The 25055-nt window shown below is 51.8% G+C and overlaps 1 protein-coding gene across 5 annotated transcripts in view; it reads right to left on the minus strand.

The window, feature by feature from the left end:
• The window catches only part of TNIP1 (TNFAIP3 interacting protein 1), a 44933-nt gene extending 20961 nt beyond the window's left edge, over window positions 1-23972 (minus strand). For 4 of the 5 annotated variants that reach the window (XM_052644168.1, XM_052644167.1, XM_052644165.1 and 1 more), the window contains exons 1-6: window positions 23816-23972; window positions 8042-8213; window positions 6706-6840; window positions 5213-5298; window positions 3554-3634; window positions 402-593 (exon numbers count right to left, since the gene is read on the minus strand). In XM_052644168.1, the coding sequence (XP_052500128.1) occupies window positions 402-593; window positions 3554-3634; window positions 5213-5298; window positions 6706-6840; window positions 8042-8177 (630 nt within the window). In that variant the 5' untranslated portion in view covers window positions 8178-8213; window positions 23816-23972. The remainder of the gene's footprint in view (window positions 1-401; window positions 594-3553; window positions 3635-5212; window positions 5299-6705; window positions 6841-8041; window positions 8214-23815) is intronic. The other variant, XM_052644166.1, reaches the window with a different exon arrangement.
• Between the last annotated feature and the right edge of the window lie 1083 nt (window positions 23973-25055).

Below are 25055 nucleotides of genomic sequence, written 5' to 3' on the forward strand. Positions count from 1 at the left end.
ACCTCTCAAGGGCTGCAGCGCCCCCTGTGAAGTGGGGATAATGATGCTCCTGCTTCAGGGGGCAGGGGAGTAACATACAAGGGGCCTGTCCCCTCCCTGTCCACACCTGTATGTGAAGAACAAAGGCGAGGATGCTGCCACCCTGCCTCATCCACTGCCTCCACAGTCACCCCAACCATGAAATTTGCATCACCCACCCCACCATTTCCCAATTTCCTTCCTTGTCCCCTCACACAAGTTCCTTACCCCGCTCACCACCTTGAACAAGAAGCCCGAGACTGGTCCCCAGCCACGCCCTCGGAAGTCCCTGTGGTCCCCTAGATGCCCCAGAAGAGCTGGAGGAAGCGGAAGGGGAACCACACGGCCAATCCCGGGCCACCCGCCCCCAGGCCCGGCCTCACCTGTAGGATGGAGGTACGCTGCTCGTTCTTGTGCACCTTGGAGGCCAGCCGGTTGAACTCAAGGGCCATGCGGCCCAGGTGTGTGAAGAGCTGGCTGTGGTCGGGCTCCTCGGCGCACACGCTCAGGGTGGTCTCCAGGCGCTGCAGGTGCAGCATCAGGGTGCTGTCCTCCTGGGGTAGGGGGCCCAGCTCCTGGGGGCAGAGGGTGGGGGCGGACCGCTCTTCACCACGGTCTGAGCAGGCCTCTCCAGCCTTTCTCCCTCTGCTTCCCCATTCCTCATGACTCAGTTTCCCCCTCTGATCCCAGCTCAGCCTGGGGAAATTCTCCAGTTACCCAGGTTCCCTGTCTGGGGCTGACTCACAGTGCAGGCCCCAGGACTCCCGCGCCACTGGCTGTCTCATCAGTAATGGAGCCGCCTTCCTCCCACACTCCGGGCCTCACCGAGGGCCTCTGGGTCAGTCACGTGTTTATGTGGGCCTCAGAATCCTCATCTCCTGCACGCACACACCCCCTTTCTTCCCTTCCACCCCAGAAGGTTCCCTGCAGGTGAACTGACTGACAAATGAAAGCGGCAAGCCCAGGGAACAATATCACTCTGTCCATAGCACTGCTGCTGCCACTCAGCAAGGCTCGGCCAGCAGACATCGCGGCTGTCCGTCATGTCTGTACCAGTGTCTTCTGGGGAATGGTCCAGGCATTCACCAACTTCTCAAAGGACCCGAGACTCAAAACACACTAAGAAGCATAGTTCTAGAACTTCCCTGGTGGTCCAGTGGTTAAGAGTCCGTCTGCCAATTCAGAGGACTCAGGTTTGGTCCCTGGTCTGGGAAGATCCCATATGCTGCAGGGCAACTAAATCCATGTTCCACGGCTACTGAGCCCGCGCTCTAGAACCCATGAGCCGCATCTATTGAAGACTGCGTGCTGGGAGCCCATGCACTGCAACGAGAAGCTACAGCAGTAAGAAGTCTGTGCACCACAACCAGCGCTTAGTTCCTGCTAACCACAACTAGAGAAAGCCTGTGCGCAGCCATGAAGACCCAGCACAGCCAAAAATAATTAATTAATTTAAAAAAGAAAGAATCATAGCTCTATATAGTTCAAAGATACCCAGTCTAGTAGAGAATTAAGATAGAAAGCAAACCATGGGCAAGATAGTCCAGTCTCGGAACCTGTCACTCTCTCTCTCTCCTCTGTCTAGAATACAGACAGTGCCTTAGCTATGCCAACACCATGTCCAAGGATCCACAAAGGTACCTGACAGCTGACTGCCTTAAGCCCCCAGCTCCCCAGCCAGGCACCTGAGTGCCCACCTTCCCCTGCCTGAGCCCCTAGGCCCCACATCTCCTCAGCCTTCATTCCCCTGGTGTCCCCTCTGTTCATCCTTCCTGGTCCTGCCCACCTGTGAGCGGCTCTAGCAAGCCCTCCATCACACTGATGCGAGTCACAGGACGTCAGAGCTACATGAAGCCTCAAGGTTCGGGTCTAGAAACCAAAGTGTGGGGAGAAGAAGGCTGCCCAAAGTTGCCCCATGAGTCAGTGGCAGAGCCAGGGCCAGACCTTGGGCTTCCCGATGCTCCATCTGCGGCGACTTCCCTCGTCTGAACTCTGCGGCAGCGGAAATGCCCTGAGGGCCACAGCACGGTGTCCAGTGAATGGCTCCCTAATACTGTCAGCACCTCATTCTAACAGGGGCTGCTGCTGCTTCAATTCTGCCTTCATTCCCGCACTGCCTCTTTCCACACAGGGTCTGAGGTGGCCAATGGTACTCTTTTTACAGCTGGTGACCTGTGTCATCTCTCGGACCTCTCCAACTAGCCTGCTAGCTCCCAGAGGACAGGGAGGCTGTCTTGTCTTTGCTCGGCACAGACTAAGTTCTCGGTGGGGCGAAGGATGAACCTACTGACAAGATGAAGTTCAGGGTCATAGACTGAAATGCTTTCAGAGCAGGCAGTAGGGGGCGGGGTGGGGTGGGGGGGAATCGTGCCTCCTTGGCCAGCTTCTTAGAACCCTCAGGGACACAACAGGACTAGGGGCTAACATTCCCAGGGGATGAAACACAGAACCTTCCCGATACCCAGAGCTGCCCTGTGTCCCCAAAGCCTCGCTAGTGTAAGCTGTGTGGCAGCCTGATGGAGACCTCACCCCGGGGACTGACACACACAAGAGATGATCAGTGAACCAAAGAGCAACCTTTTTGTATCTTGCCTTGCTGATTCAATATTTTTAATTTTTATATGTTAATGTATTTTTTGGCATTTAACTTGAAATTTTAACGTTTTAATCAACTGCTCATAGCTTAAAGAGTCACATTGTCCTCCAAGGTTTGTAATGGGAACCAGCAGTTTCTGCCTCACTTCCCTCCACTCCCCAGTTCCCACTTCCCAAAGCCTTTCACTTTAAAGAGCAACATTCGTGCCCCAAATAAGGCAGTGGAAAACAAGACATCAGTGAAGGGTTAGATGACCTGTTGCCTGTATAACAATAAAAAAAATCTCCAAGAGAGGAGGGAGGGAGAAGGAGGAGAGGGTAAGAAGTGGAAGATTTCTGAAGAATGTACCATGCCTTCCTCAATGGTTCTCCAGTAAGTCTGCCATTTTAAGAGAGAGCAGGGCGACATAGTTGCAATAAAGGCAGCAAAGGAGGGTGAAGTGGGGACCAGGTAGACACCTCAGAGCTGGTGGACTGTGTATGCTTGTGTGTGTGTGAGCGCAAGGTTTAACCTCCTACCTACATGCCCCAAAGGGGAGCCCGGGGGGGACCCAAGAGCCTGCACAAAATGCCAATCCCCTGCCTCAAGCTGCTCTGGGTTCCTCTGACCCTTTCTACTCTACTCGGGTTACAAGCCCACAGGCCCAAAGGCTGAGTCATAGTGTGCAGAGGTGCTGAGCGCTTGGCGGAGGCAGCGGGGCTGGCAACGTGCCTGGACTTTCACAATGGCTGGTACTCGTGTGGCCCACGGGGAAGTCACCAGTCACAGATTTGCATATGTAAGCGAGAAACACCCCCCGGCGCTGGCCCCTCGAGCCTATCCCAAGTGACTCCGAGGTGCCCAGGGGATGTGAGCGCGTCCTGTGCTTCTCACCAGGGGCCAGGTGACTGAAACAGAGAGGAGATGCGGGATGTGCCCAGGGACTGGCCGTCCACTCACCATCGTATTTCTGGTGTGGCCGCTGCTCTCCGGTGACGAAGGTCCCTCGGCGGGGACCACTTCAAATTCAGAGGAGGTGTTCTGTGCAGAAAAAGAGAGTCAGGGGACGCCTGGGAGAAAACCCCTCGCCCCTCCTCTATGGACCCTATAGCTGAGAGTATGGAAGGGGCAGAGAATGGAGGGACAAAAATCCCTTCTTACGTCCAAGTCCTCTGGGCAGCCCCTCCATGTGGGAGGAGCCAGCCCAGGCTGAGCTCACAAACCATGAAGCAAGAATAAATCCCAACAAGTCTGCTGGGCAGCCCACTGTGTGACTCGAGGTCACATCCTCCGTGGCCAGTTTCCTCATCTGTGAAACAGGGATACTGGGCTAGCTGACCTTCAAAGTACTTAGCATTTTAGGATCTTATCTTTTTTTAATGGCCTTGCATTTATAAAGTATTTTCATGAGGACTTCCCTGGGGGTCCAGTGGTCAGGACTCTGTGCAGGGAGCACAGGTTCTTGGGAACTAACATCCCACATGCTGTGCAGCACAGCCAAAAAAAGAAAAAAAAATAAAATGTTTTCATGAACTCCATTTTTTCTCCAAGCAACCTATGTGAGTGGTCAGAAGGTTATATGCCCATTGGACAGAGGAGGAAACTGAGGGCCTCTCACTAATAAATGTAAAAGTAGGACTGCATTTCAAGGACCACAAATCCAACATCCCTATGATGGCACCTGAGCCATGTCCCAGACCCGGGAGTCTCCGACTGGTTATCTGGGAAACACAGGCAGCAGTCAGTGTGGCCGCGGCCACAGGGGTCCTGTACCTGCCTTGCCAACCCAGTCCCAGAGATCCCAGGGAAGTGGACTGATCTGGGGTAAGTCTCAGTGAGAAACTGGCAAACTTAGAGAGACTTTTTCAGGACACACGCAAATCTAGGATGAACCAGAACTCCAGACTTTGCCATGTCCCCCAGTCACTCCAAGGAGCAGATACTGGTTGTGCAACCAATCGTTGGGCTGCTAGACCAACAACTGGCTCTGGGATTGCTGCTGAACCTGGTTGAACAAAGGTTAATTCAGCCTTCCCTTGTCCCAGGAAAGGGCAGGGATCGAGGGATCTCTGTGCTCAGCTTCTGCTGAGCCCCCCGGCCTCCAACTTTCTAGGCCTTGGCACTGCCCCAGAAAGTTTCCCTTTCCCCTCTACTCTTTCTCAGCTGTCCTATATGACCTCAGAAAACATTCTTCTCTCTTTGAATCTCATCTGTGGGATGGAGACTCTAAATATGACCACCCTGAGTCCCTTCCAGTCCTAGGATATCAAGTCAACCTTCTCAAGGCAAATCTGCAGAAGACAGTTTTGGAGCCCCTGCTGAGAAGGTGAGCTGCCTGTCACATCTGCCTACTTTCCAAGCACTGTGCAGTCAATACATGCTTAACATTACACAACCTGGCAGATGGGAAGAACTCCTTGTGCATATCAGGGTTTTCCTGGTCAGACTGAACTCTGACCTTCATTTGCAAATGAGGAAACCAAGGCCCCAGAGAAATCAACTCACCAATATCACCCAGCAAATCAGAAGTTTCCTGACCCCAAACATCCCTCTTCCTATTCTGCCAGTGGGAACTTGAGATCTAGGCAACTTTCTGTCATGACTCCAAATGCAACTTACACTGGATGGAGGTTTGGGGACTGGCTCTGGCTTGTCGCTTGGGTGTGCCGGGTCAGCAGGGGTTGCTGGGATAGCTGTGTCTTTTCCTGGAGCATTGAGAAAATATGTGTGAGAAGCAGAAAGAGGAAAAGCCCAGATGCCACCCCCTTAAGAATGGCCTTGGCACGGAGAGTTCTCAGGGTTCCTTCCACGAGTCTGGGGAAATGGGAGGTGGTCCCAGGATGACGGCCCTGGAACAACAGGGGAGAACCTGGGCAGAGACCATCTTCCTTGCTCTCACTGGGAAAATCCCAAGGTGATCATTGTTCCTTGCTACTTTGGACCTACCTCAGTAATGACACGGATGACAATTTATAATTAACAAAGTGTTTTTATATTTACTATCCTGGCCAATTCTTAAGACAGCTTTGTATCCCCATTTTAAAGGTAAGAAAACAGACACAGAAAGGTCCATTGATCCTGGTGGCAACTGCAGAACTGAGCTCTCCCTCCCTGAATTCCTGGGGCTCTTGCCCCAGGGAGTCCCTTGAGGCTAGCTGCATGGTTCCTTCCTGAGGTGAGCCTGGCAACCATCCAGGACTCAGAAAATACTACTGAATATAGTAGAATTATATGTAAACTTGTTTTGTATTTTCCTAGTCTCCTGTAAATGTGTTATCATACTTTCATAATTTTTTAAAAAAAGAAAATACTACTGAATGGACAAGTGGAAGCTGGCAATGCCCGCTGCCTGCAGCACAGCAGACTCTGAGATCATCATCTCCTCCATGTGTCCATTCAGTAAATGTCACCAGCAGCCGAATGGAAGGTTGGCATACTGGCCTGGGCTGAGGCCGCAGGTTGGGCTGCAGCAGGAACCATCTGAGTCCTTTTCTTCCCTAGTTTCAGACCTTGCCCTGGATGTAGAGACATGCCAGAGGAATGCACGTGATCACACACAGGATTTTAACCCTAAGTCACAGTCAGCACTTTCCCTTAATAGGTGGTCTGTGGACCTGACATCTGAAAGGCGCTGCTGCAGGCCGAGAGGCAAACCCAGCTCTGCCTCAGCCTCCCCACCTGTAAAATGGAAGCGGGGCAAGGTAGACCAGAAAGCTTCTGACTCAGATGTCAACTCTAGTGACCTGAACGTGTTGCCTGGAGCACGATGCCTGGCATATAGTAACTGCTCATCAAATATGCGCTGAGTAAGTTATATTGATAAAGATCCTGAGCCCACATCCTGGAAGGAGGAGATTGTTGCAATCCATTTCTAATGTCTGCCAGGGTCTCAGGACTCCTGAGTCACCAGCCATTTTTGGACAAGATTATTTTGAGGTCCTTTCCAAATCTGACCTTCTGGGGGATGCTGTAGCCAGAACATGATTGGGAGGACAGCCTGCAGCCTAAAGATAAAGGAAGTAGAGGTGGATTTCTGACTCAGAAGGGAGTCCTCGGTTAAGGGCCTAGAGAGTGAGGGTATGGGCAGAGGACCGCCCGGGCTCCCCTCGTACCTGTGAGCTCAGCCAGGTCATTGAAGGAGGCCAAAGAGGGAGATGGTGGTGGCAGTGGCTCACTGTCCTTGACCAGCTCCTCTGCCTTCTGCCGCAGCCTGGACGCTTCCATCTGGGACTCTTCCAAAAGTTCCCCTGGGGAGACAACGGGCGAAGGAGGAGCAGAATTACTCAGTTAAGCATGCCGGCTCTCCCACCCTGATCCCCTATGCCTGCTTCTGCCTGGGTTTGGTGCTCCAGGTCCTGGGCTTCACTCCCTGCATCACCTTGTGGGCTCAGTGGGACACATATCATTCCAGCTCACGGCCAGAAACAGCCTGGTAAGGAAGAGGCCCTGAAACCAGGGGGAAAGGAGCAGAGGGGAATCTGGAACAAACTTCTGACCTCCAGCACCTTCTTCCTGCCCCATTCCTGCCACACCTGACTGAGGACTCCACAAAGCCAGGGGCTCTTTCAGGCCCACCATCATGGTCCCAAGGGGGGCTACCCACAGCCTACAGACTGCAGTCAGGGGCTCCCTGAAGAGAGGAGACCTTCCATAACATCAACCACCCACCACCCCTCTGGGCCTTGTTTGCCTTCTTGTGTAAGTGGAGACAGGGAAACACCACCCCTCCTTCGCCAATCTGCCATTCCTAGGAGAGATCTGCCAAGCAGGGAGAAAGCATTTGGGAATTGGGAGCTATACTAAACTCCCAAAGCCCAAGGCCAGAGAAGAGAGCAGTGAGGTGAAGGAAGAGCTTTAGGAATCTGGAGGAAAGGGTCCCCTCTGCATGGGGAAATCAGTGAACACCTCGCATGGAGGAAGAGTCAGCATCTGACCTGGGTGCTGACAGACGGGGACCGGTCAGCCATGTGGAGAGAAGAGGGCTGGTCCTGGGCAGTGGTGACAGCTTGGGTGAGAGCCAGGAATCAAGGGGTCTCCTCCTGCCCTGCTTCAAGCCAAGCCGGACTCCCTGCTCTAACACTTGGGGACTGGACCGTGGTTGCCCTGGTGATGCCAGTTCTCCCCATTTTTGGTGCTTCTGGTAGATGGCCTATACATGGCTATTCCCCATGTCTGCCAACTGAGCCTGCCGGCTCCCTCTCCGCCACCCCACGCCTCCTTCTCAGGCCCTCACAGTGTTCTGAGTCTGGTCATCAGGGTGCTGGGGTGCTGGGGACGCAAGGCTGGGAAGACTGCCACCTTGCTAGAGGAGTGCACAGAGACACAGCTGTAAGGCAGGAGCCCATGCTGGGACGGGAGGGAGAGAGGGGGCCTGGGCAGAAGCATGCGCCAGTCAGCACTGCAGGCTAAGGGAGGAGCTCTGCAGGGAGAGGGCAGGGTCTGCTTTACCTAACATCTTTATCCCTTGCATTTTTTCCTTCAGTCGGGAATTCTCCTCCACTAGGCGCTCAAAAGCTGAGGACGCCTCTCCCAGAGGCACGCCGCCCCCAGGGTCGTAGATCCGGTATGGTCCTCTCCCTTCCATGAGGGTGGCTCAGCCCCTGCCGTGGTACCCGCCTGGCTGGAAGGACAACAGCAGTAGGTCAGGGGGCTGGCCGAGCCACTGAAGCGTCCTAGACAATCAAAGCCCTGGAAGGCAGTCCCCAGAGCCCAGAAGAGAACCCAGCACCACAGGCCGGTCTGCCCGGGGTATGGCAGGGCAGGACAGTCACTTCCTTTGATCTCGACCCTCTGCCTCTATTCGTGTGGCCTAAGAACACCATCAGTTTCTTTTAGCAGCCTCGCTGCACCACCAGTTCATTTGGAACAGCAGTCAACTGTGAGGTGCAATGTGGAGTATAAGAAAAAGCATTGGCCTGGGAGTCAAAACACATGAGCTTCATGTCCTACTGATGGGGTCCGGAAGAAGCGGGACCCTGAATCATTGCATCCCCAGTGCCCAGCAGGGTATTAGCTCTGATGGGAATGTCCAGCAAACACTTATCGAATGAATAAACAGTCTAACTATTAACTCACTGTGGGATTGTGGGCAGTCCCTTCCCCTCCCTGCGGAGGGGAAATGAAAGTCTTACACTAAATCAGTGATTTTTAAAGTGAAATGTTGTGCCCAAAGGGATAAGCAAGTCATCCAATCCGAAGTTCCATTTATATGTACACTAGCTTTTCTAAAAGAAAGAAGAAAAAGAAAGCCCCCTGACTAATATTTAATATACGAATTGACACTGTCACCCTCCTCCTTCCAGTTCTAATGAACAGATGTACTTTCCATCAAAGCACCATCTGCTTGCACAGCAAGTACTCTGCATTACTCTGCTCAGTTTCACTGGCTTTATTTCATCTGAAACCCCTCCGCAAAGTGATTTCAGAATTCCAACTTTTGTGACTTAGTAGAGAAGCTTCTTTCTTGCATTCATTCATTCAACAATTATTGATTGAGCATCTGTTCTGTGCTGGATGCTAGTCTAGGTGCTAGGTAACTGTCAGCAAACAAAACAGACCAAAAGAAAAATCCTTTTGGAGCTTACATGGTAGTGGTGGAAGAAGATAGACAATGAGAGAGATGAGCACAGTATTAGGGGTAATGGAAATATCTACGGACAGAAATTAAGCAGGAAGTATGAGGTAGGGCCTTAATTTTAAATGATGGTGTCAGGGAAGGGCTCACAGGGAAGGAGGGCTCAACTTCAGGGCCCACCTGAAGGAGGTAAGGGAACTAGCCATGCAGATATCTGGGGGAATATTTCAGGCAGAGAGAACAGTAAGGGCAAAGGCCCTGAGGCTGAAAAACTGATTCAGCCTCCAGCCCTACAAAGAGCTGACCAACCACAGAAGAGCTCCAAAGGTTTCCACCACCAGGGGCTCCAGAAAGACTTGGAGCCCTGATACCTCCCTCCCAAGATCACCACTGCCAGGGCCAAAATGATTCCAGTCACAAGTCCTCAAAGATCCTTTGAGCACCCACAAGTGTTTTGCTAAAAGAGTACCAAAAAAAGACTAATAATAATAGCTCATTCATTAACCTACTTGCCAAGCACTGCATTAAATCGTTTGGCTGCATTATCTCAGTTAAGCTGTACAACAGCCTGAAAAAACATAGCATTATCCTCACTTTATAATGGAGGCTCAGTGAGGTTAGGAAACTCAGCCAGGATTACACAGCCAGCAAGCGAGGCAAGATGCAGATCCAGGTCCACCTGGGAAAGCTGAGTCGATCGCCTGCTATCCTCACACAGCTCCAACGAGACTCAGGCAAGAGGGGCAACAGGCAAGTTCAAGCCTGTGTGCAAGATAACGTGCAGCTATCTATCCAGTCACTCTGGGCTGTTTCCCTTGCCCTATAGCACTAGAGATAACAAGGATTCGGGCCACAGGGTCCCCATTACCCTGGGATGCCATAAGCCAGAAAGAAAAAGTTCTGGTGAGTGAGACCCCCGTCCCCCAAAGACTGCCAAGAGAAACACACACTTGCAAGCCACCCATACCCTCACTGAGCCCCAGGGGCACAGGACAGCTGCCCACACACCCAACACAGAAGTCACCAGCTTATGGGGGACTTATTTTTAACTCAAAAGATCAACATTACACAGCAGAGCAAAGAAAGCTCTGAAGTGTTCACTGAGTTAGAAGGCAGTGTGGGTGAGGCACTGGGCAGTGGCTGGTATGGAGTAAGGAGCTCCAAACATTGGTAGATGTTGGGGGGTTCCTACCTCTGCGCTCCCCTTTCTCCTGTGTGCCTCTCCAGCAGGCCCTTACACCCAGAATGGGATATGTATGACTGGGGTAAATCTTTATGTATCTGACTGAAAATCTCCTGGAGGTGAGCATGCTCTCCTCATCTGCGGTGCCAGTGCAGGCCTGGCACTTGGAAAGCGAGAGGTGACTGCTGCATGGAGTCCACAGACGGAAAGACTGAGACCTGAAAGGAACCCTAAGCACCTCTGGTGATAAGTGACAGCAGGCGTCTGGGTTCCTGCTCACCACTCCATACTCACCCTACGTGGAACTCACAGTTGACAATATGTGATAATTTGGGAATATCTTTACTCCACATCTGGCTTGCCCAAATAGATTAGAAGCTCCAGGAGAGCAGGTGCCGAGTCCATCTGGTCTACCAAGGTGTCATCAGAGTGGTCCAAAACAGAGCCCCAGGAAATCTCTAATTAGAGCAGAGAGACGGAAAGGACCAGAGGAGCCCTTGATCCTACGCCTGCTTCCTGAGAAGCCATGTGCAAACATCCTGAGAGCCTAACTGTGACCCACTAACCAGAGACACCGGGACAGCCATATACTTCTAAAATTGAGCCTGGCACAACTAAGCTCCCTTGGAGATGCCCAGAGGTCACACCAAGCAACAGAGCAGGATGCAGGACCCAGGAATTGAAACCCCACCTTCCCATTCTTCAAACCATGCATGCTCTCCCTCAGCACTGGGGAGCCTCCGGGGAGGGGGCTCAGAGGAAGCAGCTGAGGGGCAGGCAGGCTATTCTCTCGACTCCAGCCTGGGTGGGCAGAGCTGGGGGCAGGGGGAGAGTACAGGCTGCAGGCAGAGGGAGCCCAGACCAAATAGCTTACTGTGAGAAAGTCCTCTCTGGAGACCAGAAGAGCTACCCAAAGGACGGCTTGGACTTCTGGAGGCAAGAAACACAAACAGGGGAACAGGGAATTTCCACATCCCGCTGACCTCATGCCCAGATGGTCAGCGGCAGTTTCAGGATGAGTTCTGGGCAGATGGGAACTCTGCTCCTGGTCTGTGTGGTTCTGAGATCTTTCCTATAGAGGGGACTCATTCTCAGGATGACAGAGCTGGACAGGAATTTCCAAGGACAACGAGGCCAAGTCCATTACCAGGTGCCCCAAGGCTCCTGGAATGAGGGCCTGCGTCATCATCCTGTCTTCCACGCTGATGGTACATTTCCCTCCATCACAGACAGAGGGATGGGTGGGACAGGGGAAAGGAGGCGCTGACCCCACCCCCACGCCTCGCTTGGGGCAGTACTGGAGCTCAGCGCCTAGGCATCCCGGGACACGAGCTCATTTGACCCTCGCTCAGGGTGTGAGGGCAGCAGGCAGGCCCCGGAGCATGAAGACCAAGGTCACACACAATGTCAGGGTGGAGCTAGAAGGGCCCCTGCTCTCCCTCCAGTCTGCCACTGCCCCATCTCCATTTCTGCTCCTGCACTCACTCACTGCACTGCAGACCCCCCTCTCTGGGTTCTTGCCAAGTCCAGCATGGACTCTGTGTCCACCTGGGCCTGGGTCTAGCAGCTACAGATCAGGTGACCCACCAGCAGGAGACACCAACCCACTGTGCAAAAACAGAAACGGCTGTGGGTGAAGATACAGGCACCTCAGACCTTCTTCCAAAACAAGATCCTGGTTTAAGGTTGATGGGGGTCCCCACAGCCCACCCTGAAAAACCTGGGGGCACTCACTGGAACCAGAAAGGCCTGGTTTGGGCCCAGACAGATGGCAAGTCAGGCAGTGACCACAGAGTGTAAAGATGGAGATGATGCTGTTGAAACTGAAGGAGCCAGAAGAGGAGAAGGAGGAGACAGCAGCTGGGGGGATGGAGGTGGGGTGAGGAGGGAGGGGTGGGTAGGGGTTGGAGGGTAGGGATGGGAGGATGGGAAGGAGTTGGGGTGAGGGGTGCGGTGAGGAGAGGTGCGGGGGCATGGGCCCAGATCGCAACCTCCACCCAAGACGAAGGTTGAAAAAGGCTAGATTCAAAATGAAGCCTCTGCACTGAGACACTTCAGCCCATTAGAGGCTGTCTTTCAATTAGGTGTGTGCTGCTGCTAGGAGTAGGGACTCCCAGGGTTCCCAAATGATATGAATTTGCTTAGTTAGTAACATTTGCAAAATCGCTACGATTCCTCAAGCATGTTTTTCCACTGGATTGTCACAAGAGCCGTGGGAAGGAGGCAGGGCTGACATCTGTTCCACAGGTGAGGAAAGTAAGGCCCACTTGGGGGCTTAGCCTGATCTAATGCCACTGGGCACTGGCTGCATCCTGAGGCCAGCCAGACCCTGTGTCTCTGGGGGAAGTGAAGTTCTCGCTAGCCCAGGGAGGACAGCCTGAGTAGGTCTCTGGCACTGGGAACTGGGAGGACACAGCGGCCACAAGCGACCTCCCCAGGGAACGGCAGGGGCTGCCACGGAAGCTGGTGGGTGTGGGGGACAGTGTGGCGAAGGGAAGGGTCTCCAGAAAGAAGGACAGAAAGTCGTAAGTCCCGGCATCTACTCTATTGCACACTCTGTCGGCCACGGGCAAGCTGTCCATTCTGTGTACCTCAACTCCCTCATAGGCACAGAGAGAGGAGCCTGGACTAGAGACAAACTGCGTGATGTCTTCATGCTGGCCTAAGGATCCATGGAGACCCACACTTTGCGAGCCAGCCACAGGGCAAGAAAGAGGAGGGGACCCCGCACACACACAGAAGATAGTCCAGCCCTGGATCAGGAAGAAAGGGTCCCAACGGGGCAGGATCAGAGACGGAAGCAGATGGGACACGCCAGGTGCAACAAAGAAGGGGGAGCCCAAGCGCACGATGAGACCCTGAGCCGGAACCCTTCTCACACGTTGCCCCAGGGCTTTGCCCTGGTCCCAGCTTGGCCCACCCCTGCAAGCTGGGTGACACTGACCATCCCCTCACCTTTTCTGAGCCTCATCTGCAAAACAGAAAAAAATAACAGAAACCATGGATGTCGGATTAAAGAAACTAAATGAAACAATATGTGTACAATTGGAAGGGAGTTCTCACTTATTTCCTGACTATTTGATTCAATAAAGAAATGTATTCATTTTGTAATAAGATTTCCTAAATGATAATAATTATAATACCTCACGAAGTACCTGGCACTTAGTAGGTTCTTACTAAAAGGCTGAGGCAGCCCCTAACAGCCCAGCTGATGGGTTGTAGCATCCACTTAGTTCTTGTGAATTGCAAATAACTGTAAGCAGGAACACTGGGACAACACCATAGCTGGTGAAACTGAAGCTATGAGAAGCCCTTGGACCAAGGCCACGTTCAGGAAAGATCAGGAATCATCTGAGCCTCAATTTCCTCAACAGTAAATGGGAATATCCTGCAAGTCCCCCAAGGGCTGACGGGAAGTGAGGCATTATGAAACATCTCGCAAGCTAAAACAAAAATCTTCCCACTTCCACACTTCACAATGACCTCCAGACCACTCCACCCATTTCACAATCAGGGAAACTGTGGCTTCAGTTCCATCCATCAGAGAGCAGGCCGAGTCCTCTGATGACTGTCAGCAGAGACACTGCACCTACCTTAGACAGTGTGTACCCAAGGAGCCCACCCCGGCATCTCACTAGTGAGAAGCCTAAGATGTAATCAGTCTTTCCAAACAATTCAGTAAGAAAGAGGCTACAGGCACAGAGTGTAATATGAGGAATGGGCGGGGCTCAGGAATCATGGGATCTAGCGGAGGCTGTTGTTGTAGTCACTAAGTCATGTCTGACTCTTTGTGACCCCGTGGACTATAGCCCGCCAGGCTCCTCTGTCCATGGGATTTCCCAGGCAAGAATACTGGAGTGGGTTGTCATTTCCTCCTCCAACGGATCTTCTCGACCCAGGGATCGAACCCACGTCTCCTGCATTGGCAGGCAGATTCTTTACCACTGACCCACCAGGGAAGCCCTCTAGTCTAGATACACCATGGCAAACATTTTCCATCACCTGGCCTCAGTTTTCTAAAAGGAGGGGTTGTTGATGATAGCAATAATACAATATAAGGGGGCAGACTAGACAATTTTTAAGGCCTTTTCTAGTTTTAACATTCCAGAACTTGCAATATATTGCCATCCATTTCTAAAATCTTCTGATCTTAAAAAGGCTACTCTCCCCAGCTCAGAACCTTCCCAGGTGGTTCTGTGGTAAAGAATCCACCTGTCAGTGCAGGAGATGCAGGAGACAGGGATTCGATCCCTGGAGTAGGAAATGGCAACCCATTTCAGTATTCTTGCCTGGAAAATCCCATGGACAGAGGAGCCTGATGGGTTACAGTCCATGGGGTTGCAAAGAGTAGGGCATGACTGAGCACGCACACCCTAGCTCCCATCCCTCCCAACGCCCAAGTTGCTGTCCTGCCTCATGAACCCTCCTGCAGTGCTCTCAGGGGTGTGTCGCCTTCCCAAGAGCAGCTGGAAACCCCCAAACGATGTCTGCAGCCCTTCCCCGGGTCCTGCCCTCCTCCCTGGTCTGCATCCAGGTTCCAGGTCAGCCTGAGTGTCACGTCTCTCAAGCACAGCTGGCATCTCCCACGTCCTTCCTCCCCACACCACTGATTCACCCACAGAGAGAGCCCCACTGGCCCTACTTAGCCTCCAAGATCCAAGCTCTACACTACCAGCCCAGGCACCGTGGGGAGGACCGGGCCATTAGTTGGCTGAAAACTCTGCATAAGAGGACCAAGGAGCATCTAACTAAAGCTGGGATGGGCCCTGAGAGCCCTGTGCTCCCATAAGCCAGGCACTGCACTGCGTCATTATGCACAGTAGTCCCGCATTTTCCTCTTACCACATGGAGATGAACTTTCTTATCCCTATTTTCCAGCAAGGAAACCAATCCTCTTGGCTGGATGGCATCATCTCTATTTTTCAGACGAGGAGGCAGACTCAGACAAGTCAAGTCACTTGCCTGAGGAAACACAGCTGGTTGGTGGCAGAACGAAGAACCCAGCCTCATTCTATCAGACTCCACACCAGTGCCCTTTCCACTGGCCTGCGCTGGCGGAGAGGCACAGGCTGAAGCTCAGGGGGAGGACACCAGTCCTGTTGTTCCACTGCCTGAAACGCTCCAGGTTCCCAGCTGCTGCCTCTATGTGTCACTCACCTTGCATGAGGTCAGGTGTCGGTCTGCCCTGGACTGCCAGTAGTCGCCAGGGCTCAGAGTCTCAGGTTGAAAGGAAGCTCAGGGGAGATTCAGACCCATGCTTATCCAGTCCCCAGGGGAGCCAGGGGACTCTGGTTGACCATCTTTAGTGACCCAGACCAACTTCCTCCCCAAGGAGCACCCCCGGGCAGCCAGCACTAACTGCAGTGAAGCTACTCCCAGCTCTGGTTCCACTGCCCCTGCTCTGCCCTCTGGGGTCCCTGAGAATAAGGAACAAGATGCCCCTCTTCTCCATCTCAGCCCTGAGCAGATTCGGAACCTGCAGCACTCAAGAAGCAGACTAGCCCTTGTTCCCTGCACTGTTCACAGGGACAGGCTTCTGGACCCCTCCCCACCCCGTCCCCTCCACTCCCACCCTATCTGTACCTGACCTTGAAAATGGACAACACTCCAGATGTGGCTTGCCTGACCAAACAGAGGAACTTTCATCCCCACCTTTTAGGTGTTATGTTTCTACTGATGTAGCTGTGTGGACATTTGCTTTTCTTATACCTGGGTCACCCACGGTAAAGAATGTCCTTTCTCAATTATGTCAACAATCAGGTTCGGTAAAGCAACTATACTTCAATAAAAATTAACTTAAAAAAAATCAGGTTTGTATGGCTGAGATGAAAGTTATCTTATAAAAAAGTATGCTTGAGGAAGTTTCAATTATTTAAAGGGCCAGAGGTAAGTCATTCAGTGACCACCTATTTAAGAAGCTAGAAATCTCTGTCTCACTGTACAGAGACTGGACAAAGATGCACACTGACACACGGCTTCCAATAGCAAAAATGTCCTGAATGTTCATCAAGAGGGGGCTAGTTTAATAAACTGTGGTGCATTCATTCAATGGAATAGTACACGGACATCGAAAAGAATGGGCAGACTGCTTTGCAATGACAGAAAGGTGCCCATAAAATACTGTTAGGGAAAAAAGCAAAGCATTGATGTATAATGAGATATTATTTATCCTGTTACATTCATACACACACAACTATGTGTGTGAGTGTATGCATGTATGTGTGTGTGTGTGTGTGTTAGTGTTAGTTGCTCAGTTGTGTCCGACTCTTTGCAAACCCATGGACTGTAGCCCACCAGGCCTCTCTGTCTATGGGATTTCCCAGGCAAGAATAATGGAGTGGGCGTGTAGCTATTCCCTTCTCCAGGGGATCTTCCCGACCCAGAGATCAAAATCACGTCTTTTGCATTGCAGCCAGAGAGCTTCACCATTTCAGCCACCAAGGGAAGCCCTGTATGTGTGCATAAACATATACACATACTATAAAATCTTACATATGCATAAGAAAAGGTCTGGAAAGATACACACCAAACCACGGCTAGTAGTCAGCTCTAGAGAAGGACTTGGGCTAGGGGGTTGGAATCAAAGGAAACCTTTATTTCAAAACTTAGATTTTTTAACTCTTTACAAGAGAAATCTAGCCTGTTCTATTTTTAAAATTGATTTAAAAAAACAGGTAGAAGAGAAGACGGAGGAAAAAAGACAACTTTTATTTTCTACTTTATACCTTTCGCATCCCTTGAGTTTTTGGAGTTTTTTTTCTCCAATGAGCACATGTTATTTTGTAACTCTTCTGAAGGGAAAGTTCACTTTGTTTTTAAGTTGCTTGACAAAGTCAGAACAATAAGGAAGGGCTATTGTTCTGGCACCAGATGAGGCTGGTTGGCAGAGGGCAGGGATGAGAGCCTCCTTATTATGAATGCCTCCTATGCACAGACAGGTTATAGGGACTAGTTCACAAATCAGAAGGGACTTCATCACCTGAACCAAAGAACTTATTCATTAGTAAAATCAATATTTCTATGGTCTTTCTCAATTCTAACAGTCTGTGATGTATATTGTTTCATGATAAATAATTTACATATATGCAGGAAATTCCTGTACTCTAATTTCATTCTGGGAAATATTTGACCAAAGTGAAATTAATAGAGAAAAAAATGTAGATGACTAGTTATCATACAAATACTTAAAAAGCAGTGAACAAAATGTTTAAAAAAAAAAAAAATCAAGAGGTAAAGTCCAGGGTTGAGTTTTCTAGTCAAGGAATTTGGCAAATGGAGAGTTGGTAACTGTAAATTGTTTCAACCTGGAATCTTCCAGAAAGGACCTACCTTCAGGAAGGTCAAGGCTGGGTTGGAGGCAACAAAGGTGGGAAGAAAAGCACCAGACTTTGGTGTGGGAACAAAGGTGAAGCTTCCCATCCACTACCCGTGGGCCCTCACATGGGGCCTTATACCTGCTTTGCTGGAGAGGAAGCCGAGTCCAGACGGGTGCAGAGCTGGGCTCAAGGTGGCCCAGTTCCCAAGGACCAAGCAGAATGGCCCCCTCTTGATCATCAGTCCCCAGCCTGTACTCACCACTGCCAACAGCCCCCTAAGAAGGGCTGAGAAGGCAGCCCAAGCAACTCCAGCCTGAGAGCCTTCGCCTCCTCACAGCTCCTGGGATCCACTGGTGCACCTACCGCCGTGCCTAGAAGCCTGGCTTCCCCACCCACCCACCCCCCAACCCAGCAGCTGGCACTGTTGACCCAGGAGGAGCCCCTCGCCTATCAGCTATAGGGCAAAGGGCACTAGGCCAACCCTGGACCTAAAGGGAAGGGAGACTCAACTGTCCTCCTGTGTACTTGTGCCCAAAATGCCCAACAAAGGCTTTCTCCAACCCTGTAACTTTTCTCCATGGGGGAAGATGACAACTTTTGAGAATTCCCCTCATACCAAATACGGTGAAAAGAGGGTTTCTGGGAAACCAGGGCTCAGATCCTGGTTCCACTCCCTCACCAAGTGACCCTGAGCAGACCTCACTTTCCTGGTTTCCTCTCCCCAAGGAAATGCTGCGAGGACAGATCCGCAGAACTCCCTGTAGACCTTGAAGTGCTAACCCAACAGGGGCCACGGTGGCTGGGAAAACAGCTACCAGGGACCACCAACCAGATAAAAGCCACAGATGCCCTGTTTCAACAGTGAAGACTGGAAGTAAGCTAACGAAGACGAAAATGAATAAAGACACCGGGGCCACTTCATACCAGCGAATGTTAGTACTACGCTGTTCAGGCACTAAGTCGTGTCCGACTCTTTGTGACCCCATGGGCTCTAGTCTTCGAGGCTCCTCTGTCCATGAGACTGTTCAGGCGAGAATGATGGAGTGGGGCGCCATTTCCCTCTCCTGGGTATCTTCCCAACCCAGGGATCAAATCCACATCTCCTGTCTGACAGGCAGATTCTGCACCACTGAGGTGCTAGCGAAGCCCCTATTAATACTATACAGTTGTGAAAAACAAATAGGCCAGAGCTAGAGATCCAAACAGAAATGAATCTCTCAAACATAATAAAAAGCAAAACAAGCAAGCTGCAGAAGAACACAGCTGGAAACATTTACGTAACATCTTAAAATATATAAAACAATATTAAATATTGTTTAGGGATGTATATATTTATAATATCCATAAAACTGTAGAGGAAATACAAGAGAATAAACTCTAAATTTAGAACCCTTGTTACTTCTGGAAGAGTGGGGAAGGAGATGATCAGGGAGAAATTTCAAATGAACAGAATATGTTATTTCTTAAGCTGAATGGTGGCTCTCCCAAGTGTCTGCATGTTACTCTCTGCGTCTGAAAGATTCCTTTGCATTTTCTAAAAGTTAATCCTGCCATCTTCAGACCCCTGTTCCTCTTCCCAGAGACTGGGATTGGGGGGACTACACCCCAGAGGCAGAAGTGGGGCTGTGGCAAGACCAGGGTTCCTCAGACCACAGAGATGAAGCTGACCAAGATCATGGTCTGCTGGCCAGCCGAGAGTGGTGTAAGCCTCCTCCACTGTGGGTGGAGACCAAACCAAGCGCCCCTGACTCATGGGACACCCCCACGCCCGCCCTAAAAATACCAGCTCTGACCGCTGAGTAGGACGCCTTGGTGACATGACTCCCACAGCATCCCCAGCCCTCCCCCACTACCCCCATCGCCCCCACACACACCCCTGCCTGGGCCACCGGCCTGTCCACCAGCAGGTGCTCAAGGACACAAGGAACAGCCTCGGGGTGAGGTCCCTGGGGAGACAAGAGTTCAGCCCTGCCTGGGGACAGCCCTTGGACAAAGAGCCACCACTCCTCAGCCCAGTCATCCGTTCCTATCAGAGGAGTGACTGACTGTCCTGGGCTGGTCACAAGGGGGGCACAGATAAAAACTTCCTGCCAGCAGCCAGGCCGTGGTGGCTCTGCCTTCCTTCTGGCAACTTCACGGAGCTGCTGACACTCTCCAAAGAGGAGCAGGATAAAGCAGGGGCAGGCAGGGGGCAACAGCAAGAAGCCAGGAGGTGGAGCACAGAAAGGCCTGGCCCAGCAGCAGACTCAGAGACCTCCGGGCAGAGAAGGCAGCCCAGTCACTGGGCTACGGCCCTGAGACACCTGTCAGTGCAATACCCTCGTCCTCCAGCTGGGGCACCAAAGCCGGCCAAGGGAGGGAGACTCGCCCACGGCTGCAGAGGACGGTGGAGACAGAGAGGCGAGGAAACCCAGATCCTCTGCTGGCCAGCTGTCCACTCTTTTTACCATACCTCCTACTCCTCCCTCCCTCCCCTCCCTCCCCTCCCTCCAAGGGGTCAAGTGAGCCATGAGCAGAGGGGTAAACAAGGGGGCAAGAGAGGAGGTGGGCCCACCACAGCGAGCCACCTGTAACAGAACTGGAAGGGCTGCCCACAGAGCGCTCCCTGATGCTGTGCTGGGGTCCAGGAGAGGCTGGCTCATCACCTGTGGGGTGCTGGGTGCTGCTGAGGAAATTTGGGCCAGATGTCCTCTGTGGCCCTCCCACGTATATACTTCCACTGTTCCAAACAGGGATGGAAGGGCGTCTGAGATACCACAGTGGACGATCCATTCACAGAGGACACAGAATGGTCCAGAGGTGGCAGAGGAAGAAGGGCAAGTTATGCTGAAGCCTGGAACATCTGACCTTCCTCATCGTCTCCTCCTGAAATCCCTTCAACATCCTCAAGATCGGCATCGTTAATAAGACTGAATGGTGTTCAGCAGCTGGCAGCGACGGGTCACTTACACCACAGCAGCCCCACGCCAGCCCTGCGCTGAGTGCTTGACAGGCACTGTCTCCTTCATGGCGCCCCTCTGGAGGCAGCGCTTACGTCACAGAATCTTACAGATGAGGAAGCAGGCGCAGCCCCCCTCCAGGTGTGCTAACTCTAAATCAGGCACGCCACACCACGGGTTCTCAAAGAGCAGCTGGTCTGGCGGCCCCAGCACCGCTGCCACCAGCTGGCTGAGCTGCTCTGGGGACGCAGCCCTGCAGTCTGTCTAACAAGCCACCCAGGGGATTCTGATGCATGCTCAGGTTTACCACCCAGCTGCTCTGATCACTTCCCAGTGCTGCCGACGGAGCAGGGAAAAACTGACACTTCTCTGCCTGGCAGTCAAGACTTTAGGGTTTTTCCTAGCCCAGCTGGTCAGCTCCCCCAACCCAGGAGAGCCTTACCCCAAATCCTCTGCCCAGTTTCCTAAGTTCCAGAAGGAGCTCAGGCCTAGCTCTGTACCTCCTCATCTTGGCTGGGCCTGGCCTTGAAGTCACTTCCCTACAGAAGCCCCCTGACCACCTGGCACCCCCAAAATTGCATCACACCCCACTGAGACTCAGTGCCAGGCAACTGCTGGCACACTATGCCTTCCAGCTAGCACTCAGGGCACATTTCTGCCCAGTCTACCACATGCTCCTGGAGGACGGAGAACCATGAGCACCATGCCACTCCACACAGCACCACGCCAGAGGACTGTCAGGACCTGTTTGCTGACTATCAGGAGGGAAAATAATGTCGTGGGAAACAACTTCTGGCTCTCACCCCAACTCTGCCACGAATTCTCTGGGACAAGGGCCTTCCCATCTCTAGGTCTCAATTTCCTTATCTGTGAAATGCACCATTATTCTAGTTTCTTCTACTCTACTCATCGTTTGAACAAACCCAGCAGTCTTACCCCAGACACTCTTATCTAGTAGCAGGAATGCACATGTGAAGACTAAAGAGGTCGTGGCTCTCACCCTTTCACTCCAGGAAAAGAGAAAGACAACAAACAAGCAAACACTAAAAATTACTGTGTCCCAGACGTATACAGTGTCTCTACACACACTTTCTCATTTGCAAATAAGCACGGTCATTTCAAGGCATGATGAATGTATTAAAAATACATATAATAGTAATATGACAGAAAGTGAAAAAATGAGTTACTTTGCATAGAAAGGTCAGGGAAGGCCCCTCTGAGGAGGTGACATTTGATCTGAGACTTGACAGATAAGGATGAACCAGCGTGGAAAGAGCTGGGGAAAGGTGTTCCAGGCAGAAGCAATATCCACAAGGGCCTCAAGCAAGAATAAACTTGCCATATTGAACACGGAGAAAAAAGCAGGCTGCTGTGGTTAAATCACAGTGAGTGTGAGAGTAAAACAGTACCCAGGAGTACCCAGAGAGGGAGGCCAATAGCCAACCTCTTACAATTCTGAGGTGTTCAAATCAGGTCGGCCAACCCAACCCAGGACATCCGGGCCCAAGTCACAGGCAGGACTGGGGGGTAAGGGTATGAGTCAGACCCCACGCCTTCCTGGGGCCCCAAAGGCCCTGGTGTGGGAATAGGGGCAGGCAGCAACCCTCAGCAGGAGTGCCATGCCATACCCACGGATGCCCACGGGTGGGGGAAAACAGATTCACCTAAGTATGTAGAACACAGGACACTCAGGGCTGCTGTCTCCAGAGAGACATGATCAGGTGCTTCCGTGAAGTGCCAGACCCCGATCACATTACTTTTCCAGGACACAGCCAGGATAGTGGAAAGGAAATAGTGCTCAGGATTCAAGGCTTGCTAGTCTTGGGCAAGTCTTAACCTTTTTGGTACTCCGTTTCCTCATCTGAAAATTGAGGCTACTAATAGTGACTCTCTCCTAGGGTTGTTGGAAGTTTAAAAGAGATACTAAATGTAAAGCACTGTGCCTGGCACATGATAAGTGCTGATAAACGTAAGCTGTAACTATTACCATTATTGGTTTTTCACTACCTCAGTTCTCTCTGCTGTAAAACAAGGATATTAATACATCATAGGATTGCTATAAGCCTGTGCTAATAAATATTCCAGCCTCCTAATGCAGTATCCATTGTCAGGAATGAAAAAAAAAGAGAGAGACAGTTCTCTTTCCGGATTCTCTCATCAGGTGCTGAATTCCCCTCTACCATACCACATTGTTTGGAAAATGAGTAAGAGCTGATTAAATTACATTTTGACAATACTGTGAAATAAAAGTGATGCATTAGGAATCCACAGATTTCTCTGTACTGTCATTCTGCAAGGGGGTGGGGATAAACATTGCTGATTCTTCTGCATCACCCACAAAAGTCCCCCCCCCCAGCCAAAACGGTCTCACCCAGTCGCACAAAATTCCCACCCACAAAATTCCCATACAATTAATGAATGTATAATACAATCACTTTCATGTACACACAAACTCGCACTCTCCTGCAGATAAATATTCTACAGTGGAAAACTCACACACGTAGAAACTCCACACCCAAAAATCCCTCCCCCAAACTCACTACAGCTGCCCTGCAAATGCACCCAAATGTTGCCTCCAACAGAGGGCAAAATATTTTCAACAGAAACAGTAAGTTCACAAGGAAATCTGGAATCAAACGCGCCGAGTTCAAATCCTAATTGTGCAACTCTCTAATTGTATGACCCCAATCTCCAAATGCCTCAGTTTCCTAAACTGTAAAATACGGATAATAATAATCAAATTCATGTTGAGGGTGACAATGACAAATGAGTTTAAAACATGTAACGAGTTAAGATCAGCACTTGGAAAGCGCCCAATAAGCTATTTTCCTCTTCATTACGTGTGCACACTGCCTCCAAAACTGGTCTCCCATACTGTAAACAGATCCACGCCCGCACACACACACACACACCCCCACCCCGCCGGTCTGCACGCCTTGCACATCGACTGCACGCTCGTTCCAGACGCGCTCGCCCACTCAGTGCGCACGCGCGCCCACCACCCTCCGCGCGGGTCAGGGATTCCCCACTCAGCCGGACCTCGCCACCCTCGGAGGCGCCGCGTGCCTCGAGGCTAGCCCTTGAGCCAAGAAGCCAGGCCACCAGGCCGGGCCTGACCTCCCCGCGCCACGCCCGGTCACTGCCGAGACTCAGAACGGCGCAGTCTCGGGCTCCCTTCCGTTCCATTCCCGCTCCGCCCAACCGGCTTACCTGAGGGTGGGGGCCCTGAGGGACAGCGCCCCGTTCTCCGCGTCCAGTGCCGAGTCCAGGGACAGGGTAGAGGCCCGCGCCAGGCTCTGGCCTCACAGCACTCAGCAGGATCCCAGCTCCTGGCTGGGGGACCTGGCCAGGGACTAGGAAGTGCTGGGGGCCGGGCCGCCCCACCCCTGGGAAAGTCCCCAGCGATTGACAGGCCGCTTGCCCAATCACGCGGCGCCGTCTGGGCTGGCCAGCAGCCGCCGGGGTGGGACGCAGCGAAGTAAACAGCAGCCACCGGAGGTCAGGGGGCGGGAGAGAGTCTGCAGATTGGCCGCAAGAGTCCCATCCCGCAGGCCGGCCCCTAGGTAGCCTCCGGGCCACCCCTCGCGGCACTCCCAGCTGCGGAAACTCCGGGCGCCAGAAAGGGGCCACCCCGAAAGCCGGAATTTCAGAGCAGAGACGAGCCGCAGAGACCACCCACCCCTTCCTTGGGACGAGGGGCACGCGGCCCAGAGCTCGGGGAGGGGATTTGCCAAAAGGTAGTAAGCATTTGTAGCTGAGCCAAAGCTAGAGCTCCGGGTCCTAGAGTTCGGTCCAGGGCGATCCCGAGACTTACAGAGCTCATGGAAATTCTGAGCTGAAAGTACCCTTAAAGAATCTTATTGTCACAGTTGACGTTTTTTGCGCCCTTACTGCTCCAGACTTGGTAAGCTTTATTTAATTTGCTCAGCCACGCTAGTGAGATGGTTTTCTATCCCCAGCCCCCACTTTTATTTTTAACCATAAATTAAGATACAAGGAAGGGGGAGATTAGAAGACCTCAGTAAGTGGCTGAACCAAAATTCAAACCCAAGTGGGCAAATCCGGAGCCCACCTCCTACCATCTACCTATACCTGGGTCAGATCATGCAAACAGGTTGTGAGAGTCCCCAGACCTGGCAGGAGCAGTAACATGGTAAAGGTTGGGAACACTTGTTTTTTTAAGCCCATCATTTTATTTAAAAGAGGGTAAATTTTAATTTCAAAAAGTGGAAGGGCCTGGACTTCCCTGGCAGTCCAATGGTTAAGACTCAGAGCTTCCATTGCAGGGGGCACAGGTTCCATCCCTGGTAGGGAAATTGAAATCTCACACACTGACTGGCCAAAAAAAAATTTTTTTAAGTAAAATTAAATTTTAAAAAAAAGTGGAAAGGCCTTGTAATAAAGAATAGCTTGGATAAAGAACAGCTTTATAACAGGAATAAAGAACAGC

The sequence above is a fragment of the Budorcas taxicolor genome, chromosome 7, assembly GCF_023091745.1.
Source record: "Budorcas taxicolor isolate Tak-1 chromosome 7, Takin1.1, whole genome shotgun sequence".
NCBI classification, from domain to species: domain Eukaryota; kingdom Metazoa; phylum Chordata; class Mammalia; order Artiodactyla; family Bovidae; genus Budorcas; species Budorcas taxicolor.